Genomic DNA, 7,859 nt, shown 5'->3' with positions numbered 1-7,859 from the left:
ACGCCACAGAAGCATGAGTCAATAATGTGGATTGATTTTTGAACAAACTCAGATTTATTACAATCACCCATACAATCCAAACCCGTAATGAGTACGAACTCCTTAACACTAAGTCGCACACAATGACCGCAAATATTTGCCTGAAATTCCTTGGCATTCGACTGCTGGACCTCTCTCAATAAAATTTCATGTACAATTTAAGGGTAAAATTTAAAAGACAGAATGTCTAAAAATTTACCAACTTGTATAGACCGAAATAAGGCCTTCACATTCGGAGAAAGAATCTCATTGAGCTTCTTATTCAATTCATAATTACAAGTACACAAAACTTTTGGCTTGTAATGATTAGAAATAGGGAATTTGCATTCCCATTCCTGAGAATAAAAAAAAAGTAATGAGAACAGTAAAATATGGAAAATATATCCAAACAACAATGCAAATACAACTATTATGAAACTACAAACAAACCACTCAGATCCAACCATAAAAATTTGTTAAAAATAAGGCCTAACACCAACGATCAACAAAAAAATATAAAAACAAAAATAAATAACAATAAAAAATAAGAAATATGAACAAATATATATAAAACAATAAACCCCAAAAATAGAACAAAGTACCTAGAACACAAACTAATAACATGAATTGAATTGTTTACATATTTGAAAACCCATAAAATAAATATAAAAAAAACATGAAAATAACAACAGCAACAACAACTAAACCCTAAAATGAAATAAGAACAAAAAAACGAACCAAAAACAAAAATAAATGAAATTTCAAAATTAGGGATAAAACTAAAACGAAACTACAAACAAACCTTAGGAAGTTCATCTGGTACCTTCTTTCCCTTCTGACCATCAGAGTTAGAATTTTTTTTCAGGAAAAGAAACATTCGACTTCTTCTTCACTGGTCGACGATCACCTTTAACAAGGGGGGGAGCAAAATTATAGTCATCATCGTCGATCACTGGGCGTTTCCCTTTTCACTTGTTAGCAACTGATTGAAGACCCATTTTGCAAGCTTTTTTAGGCAATGGAGATGGAGAAGTAGAGGAACAGGTAATGGCCATCATATACACAAAATAAAAGATACATATAAAAAACTGAATGAGAATGGTGGAAATTGGATGAAGAATATGGAGATAGATATTACTCAGAGTGGGTTTTGATCGTGGGTTTTAATCGTGGGGAAAGAATGAGATTTTTTAATGAAAAACTGAAAAAGAAATGGAAAGAGAAACTTAACACTAACTTAAAACTGAAAGTAAAATTAAAAATGATAAGAAGAAAAAAAGAAGGAAAAGATCATGCATTTTGAGGTGACATGCATATAGTGTGTGTAAGTGAAAGTGTAAGAGGTATTTTGGTAATTAAAGTACATTATAGATAAAATTGTTGTCCACACTTTATGGAGGTATTTTTGTAAATAAAATACTAATTTATATTTTTTCATATAAAACTTTTAAATTTAATTAATATTTATTTCTAATTTTTATAAAAAAAAATATATCTTTTTTCAAGTCTCGCCCTAGGCCTCTGAATCGCCTGAAGATGGCCCTGAAACATACAAAAGTTAAAATTAGTTAAATTAACATTGTACCAAAGCTTTTGTTCTTAAGAAAGAAAAAACATCAATAACCTAACATAAAAAATCTCATTATCCACAAAAATGAAATCATTTTAAACAAAATGGTTCAAAATTTAGCTTTAAGAAAAAAAAACTAATCAAACTTATTGAAGCATTTCATTAAAAAACCAAAAAAGCATTTTTTTTTTCAAAATAAAAAACCATTTAATACGTCATAAAATTTAATTCCGGTAAAATTACGGTCAGCGAGTATGTTTTTTTTTTGGGAAATTTTATTTACACCCTAAAAATTTCTAAAGACACCCCATTTTAATAATTTTTATTTTATATAAAATTGATATCTTTAATTGTACTAAGTTTTTTGAACTTTTTTTTCCAATTCATATTCTTAAAAAATATACTTAAAAAAAATATATTTAAGAGTGATAAAAAATTATGAAAATGAAATCAAAATAAGTTTGAAATTAACATAAAATAATGTGAGGAAATTTTTTTAAAAAAAAATATTAAAAGTAATTTTAAAAAATTATTTAAGTTTATATTTTTTTTAATAATGAGGTATATTTATCATTTTATAGGGTGCAAATAAAACTCTCATTTTTTTCATAAATAAAAAATTATGAAAACAATTCAAAATAATATATTTAAAAGAAAAGAGCATTCTTATTAAATTTTTGATATTTATTTATTAAAAATATTAAACTCAGCTAAATTTTCTAAATAAAAATCTATCAGTTAAGAAAGCTAACAATTAAAATTTACATAACTACATGCAACTAAATACTAAAACCAACTGTCGGTGAAAAAAAAAAAACTTTTTTTTTCTTAAACTACAGTTCAGATTTGAAAATAATAATATCAACTAGTGGCACGTTTACTATACAGTATTCAGAATCGGAATAAATTAATGGAGAAATGTAACGGAATAAATGAAAAATAATCAGAATCAATATTTGTAATATGTTGTTCACTACATTTTTTGGAAATGGAATAGTAGTGATTTACCTTGTTTAGTTTATTAAGAAACGTAATCATAATGCTTAAATTGACTAAATTACCCATTTGAGTTAAACTATATTATATGGTAGTTATTTTGTAAGACATATTTTAAAAGACAAAATTGTCATTATATATTTAATATTAAAAAATAAAATAAAAAGTACAATTTTAATATCTCAACCAAAAAAAAACAGGTAGAGTTGACGTTATTGAGTTTTCACGCGATTGAATTGATAGGCCACGTCAGCACACGATAACGAAACAGAAAAGGAATATCTCCAACGTGATACCGAAGGGCTATCGTCTCCCTTTCTCGACGATTCCAGAAGGGTCTATCGTCTCCTTCCCTCGTGACGACGGTGACTGTGACGACAGTGGTGCAACAACGGTGAGGGCAGCAATGGTGCGTCGACGATGAAGGTGCGACGGGCTGGGTTTCTCTCTTGCGTATATGAAGGCAGGGTTTCTCTCTTGCGTATAAGAAGGCTGGGTTTCACCACATCTCTCTATGGCTCATGGTGATGGCGGGCATTGCTCGTGGTTGACAATGGACGGACAGGCATCTCCTCTACGCGCTGTTGACGACCGACAGAGACCCTTGGTCTATGCACCCTTGCAATCGGATTGGTTTCTGGAAAAGAAAATCTTTGTATTAGGGACTTAGAGTGTTAAGTTTGAAAGTGTTTGGTTTTGATTAGGGCTTCTATTAGTATAAGGTTTTACTAGTATTTGCGTTAGACTAGTATTAGAATTATAATGTTTGACTTTTAACTAAGTATTTTAAAAGAATTAGGATTTCTTTCTGTCTATGTAATTTAGTATAGCATTATTCTAGTATTAGTATTATACTAGTATTAGTACTGGTATTATACTAGTATTAGTATTGGTATTATACTAGTGTTAGTATTAGTATTTTACTAGTATAAATGTCTTGTCTGTTGACATGGTTTTATAGTTTTCTTTAATTGGTTTGTTTTATTTGTTTTGGCGTTAGTGCTTGGTTTTGAGTTTGTTCGACTGTCCATGGCGTCGAGTAGTTATCAGCAAATGAAGGCAGCGGAGAATATGACGATTGTCTCTATTGACGATGAAGAAGAGGCAATATTGTCCTATGATGCTAGTAATACTACGGGGAATGATTATGATGACCGATGGTGCATTATTGGAAGGTTCTTGATAGAAAAATCCATTGATTTTGATGCTATGCAACATTTGATGGCATCTCTTTGGCAACCGGGTAAAGGAATGTTCGTTAAAGAATTGGATACTAATCGATACTTGTTTCAATTCTACCATGAGTTAGATATCCAAAGCATGATTGATCGTAGCCCGTGGACGTTCAACAAGTTCTTGCTGATTTTCAGAAGGCTGAGGAAGGGGGAAGATCCGAGAATGTTAGAGCTGAATGAGGTCGATATGTGGGTATAATTACATGATCTTTGATCGGGATTTAAAACGGCAACGATAGTCACGGATATTGCAAATTACATTGGTAAGTTTGTTGAATCGGATGAGAAGAACTTCTTCGGGTTATGGAGAGATTATTTACGTGTTCATGTTACCATCAATGTTATGAGGCCACTTAAGAGGCGTATGAAGTTGCAAAACACAAAGGGTATCCAATTTTGGGTAAACTTCAAGTATGAACATCTTCCTACATTCTATTTCATATGTGGGGTAATGGGCCATTTGGATAAATTTTTCCCTAGACGCTTTGATGTCCCATATGGAAGGATTGTTAAACGATATGGGGAATGGATGAGGGTGAAGCCAGTGTGTAAGGATCATACAATTGGGGCTAAGTGGCTGAAACAATTCATGGTGGCTATGGAAGATGATACTGGTAATGATGATGCCATCGCTGTTGGATTGGTTCATCGTTCAAAGGCGAGGGAAGAATCGACTACACATGGTGGCATAACAATCCTTATGATTGTGGAGGAGAACGTGGGTCAACAAGGAGATAAATGTGGATAGGTAGATAGATCAATGCTTACTAGACATATCCCTATAAACGTGGAGAGGGATATGTTGACTGAGTTAAATCATGAAATAAATCCTCAAAATGAGGAGGATTGTTTATTGGTGGTTGATTGAAAGGGAAGGAGAAGGGAGTTGGGCTTAATAGATGGGCCGAAGGAAGTGGGGGATGAGGTGGATATGAACCAAGTTTAGGAGGGTTCAACAAACACATGCTCGGTGGGTGCTGGTATCCAGGCCCACCGCCCATTATGAAAATCTTATCATGGAATTGCCATGGACTTGGGAACCCACGGGCTGTTCAATTCCTTAAGGATCTTGTGATCCAAAAGCGACCCACTTTAATTTTGCTATGTGAAACTCTCAGTAATCAGGCTCAGCTTGAGAGGGTTCCGGTTTCCTTGGGTTTTGAAGGAATGATGGTGGTGGATGCGCAAGGAAGAAGTGGAGGTATTGCGTTACTTTGGAAGGTTGAAGAGGAGGTCTCGGTCCTAGGATTCTCTCTTAATTATATTGATGTAAAAGTTTCAATTGATGGTATGGCGGACTGGAGGTTTACGGGGCTGTATGGGGAACCAAATCGAGTGATTCGTATGACAACTTGGAATCTTTTACGCTCCTTGGTAGCTAGCTCAAGCTTACTTTGGTGCGTAATGGGCGATATGAATAATGTGTGTGCTCATGAGGATAAAAGGGGAGGGAATCACTATCCTGAGTTCTTAATAATGGGTTTCAGCAAGCTTTGAATGACAGTGGGTTACAAGAGATGGAGCTTTGTGGTTATCCTTTTACTTGGGAAAGGGGTAGGGGTACTTCGATTTGGATTGAAGTTCGTCTGGGTAAAGGCTTAGCGGATCTTGCTTGGTTGCAAATGTTTAATTCGGCTAAACTTTACAATCTTGAGATATCAACATCCGATTATTCGCCCATTTTGCTTGAACTTTTTACTACTGCTGTTCAGCAACAGGTCACTCGTTTTCACTTTGAAAATGCATGGCTACGGGAACCATTTTGTTACCAATTGATCGAAGATTGTTGGGATGACAGTGGTGATGTTGAAGTGCAGCAGAAGATTCAAAGGTGTGGGCAGCGATTGGTGGTTTGGGGGAAGGAGTTTACGGGTAATTTTAAAGAGAGAATTCAACAATGCAAAAATGAAGTGCAAAAGTGGAAGTTGGGGAGAGATGATACCTCGGTGGCAAATTATAAATTGGCAAGGAACAATTTGAATGAAGCTTATACCCAACGTGAGGTTTTTTGGCATCCACGATCGAAGCAATTATGGTTGCAAGAAGGTGATAACAACAGTAATTTTTTTCATGCTTTTGCAACTAATAGGAGACGTAATAACTTCATTTCAAAGCTCAAAGATTCGAATGGCAATTGGGTGGATTGGTCTTCGGGCTTGCCACAAATAATGGTAGATTATTTTTGTGCTCTTTTTGCTTCATCTAATGCGAACTGGAGAGAAGTTACAAGTAGTGTGCAAGCTCGTGTTACTGCAGAGTAGAATATGGAGTTGCTTCATTCAGCCGTTCTCCCATGATGAAGTTTGAAAAGCATTGTTCCAAATGCATCCCGACAAGGCTCCGGGGCCTGACAGAATGATACTAGTATTTTTCCAAAAATATTGGTCGCTGGTTAATCGAGATGTCATACACATGGTACGTAATTTTTTTAGCTCTGGAAATCTTCCTGTGGGTTTAAATAAAACTAATTTGGTTTTAATACTTAAGAAGAAACAATCTATGGATATGGGTGACTTAAGACCTATTGCGCTTTGTAATACTCTTTATAAGATTGTTTCAAAAGTCATTGCTAATAAGCTTAAAGTGGTTATGCCTTCCATTATATCGGATACTCAAAAGTGCGTTTCTTCAAGGTCGTATAATATCCGATAATATTATGATCTCCTATGAGATAATGCATCATTTCAAAAGGAAAAGAAGGGGCCGTGATGGTATTATTGCGCTCAAGCTAGACATAAGTAAGGCTTACGACCCTCTTGAATGGGGATATCTTCGGGCCATGCTCGAGAGGATGGGCTTTGATGGAAGATGGATCAATTTAGTTATGTCTTGTGTGGGTACCGTTTCTTACATGATTTCCCATGGGGGTAAGGAGTTAGGTCCTATTACTGCACAAAGAGTCCTTCGTCAAGGTGATCCCCTTTCACTGTATCTTTTTATCCTCTGTGCTGAGGGGTTCTCAAGTCTATTGCGTAGCTATGAACAAAGTGGTTTAATAACATGCTTCAAAATTTCTAGAAAAACACCACCTATTTCACATATGCTTTTTGCAGATGATAGTTACATCTACCGTAAAGCTACAGAGGAAGAAGCACATAATGTGAAAGAATTATTGTACACTTATGAGATGGCTTCGGGGCAAAAGATTAATTTTAACAAGTCGTTTTTTTTTCTACAGTCACAATACCAGCACTTATCATCGAGATACAATCTGCCACATGCTTGATATATATGAGGTGGGTGAGAATGGCACTTATTTGGGGCTCCCTTATTCGGTTGGTAGGAACAAGAACGCTATTCTTGATTTTTTGAAGGACAAAATAAGAAAGAGAATTTAGGGCTGGGAAGGACGAATTTTATCTCGAGCAAGAAAGAAAGTGCTGCTGAAAGCGGTTGCGCAATCAATTCCCAGCTATGCTATGAGTGTTTTTTCGTTACCTTTGGAGACTTGAAAGGAATTGGAGCGTCTTATGGAAAAATTTTGGTGGCAAACAGATTCTATTCGGAAAGCAGGTGTTAGTTAGATGAGTTGGGACCGGTTGAGCCGTCATAAACATGCTGGAGGCCTTGGCTTCCGAAGCTTGCGAGATTTTAACTTGGCTCTTCTTGGAAAGCAATGTTGGCGGTTGCTAGTCAATGATCGGTCCTTGGTGAGTAAAGTTTTCAAAGCAAGATATTATGCTCATGGTTCTTTTTTTCGGTTGAGTTGGGAGATAACCCAAGCTTCATATGGAGGAGTATTTTTGAGGCTAAGGGACTGTTACAAGCAGGTGTCAGTCAAACCATTGGTACGAGTGATCAAATCTCAGTATTAAGGGACCCTTGGCTTCCTCACCGCACCAATAGTTTTGTCTCTTCAACTCATCATGCTCATCAAAACCAGTATGTTAGCAGTCTTTTTAAGACGGACAACCGTGCTTGGGACGAGGAGATTATTAGAGATCTCTTTAACGTTCGAGATCAGGAGCTGATTCTATCTATTCAACTAAGTGCAATTGCTACAAATGACTGATGGAGTTGGAAATATGAAAGCCTCGATA

The 7,859-nt window shown here is 35.4% G+C and overlaps 1 protein-coding gene across 1 annotated transcript; it reads left to right on the top strand.

Moving 5' to 3' along the window:
- Positions 1–5,336: 5,336 nt before the first annotated feature.
- On the top strand, positions 5,337–6,080 carry LOC115695088 (uncharacterized). The gene has a single exon (XM_030622181.1). The coding sequence runs from the start codon at positions 5,337–5,339 to the stop codon at positions 6,078–6,080; it is 744 nt and encodes a 247-aa protein (XP_030478041.1).
- The last annotated feature ends 1,779 nt before the right edge of the window (positions 6,081–7,859 follow it).

This window comes from Cannabis sativa, chromosome 6 (genome assembly GCF_029168945.1).
Source record: "Cannabis sativa cultivar Pink pepper isolate KNU-18-1 chromosome 6, ASM2916894v1, whole genome shotgun sequence".
Lineage (NCBI taxonomy): Eukaryota > Viridiplantae > Streptophyta > Magnoliopsida > Rosales > Cannabaceae > Cannabis > Cannabis sativa.
Note: the sequence above shows the minus strand (reverse complement) of the source record. Positions and strands in the feature narration are given on the sequence as shown.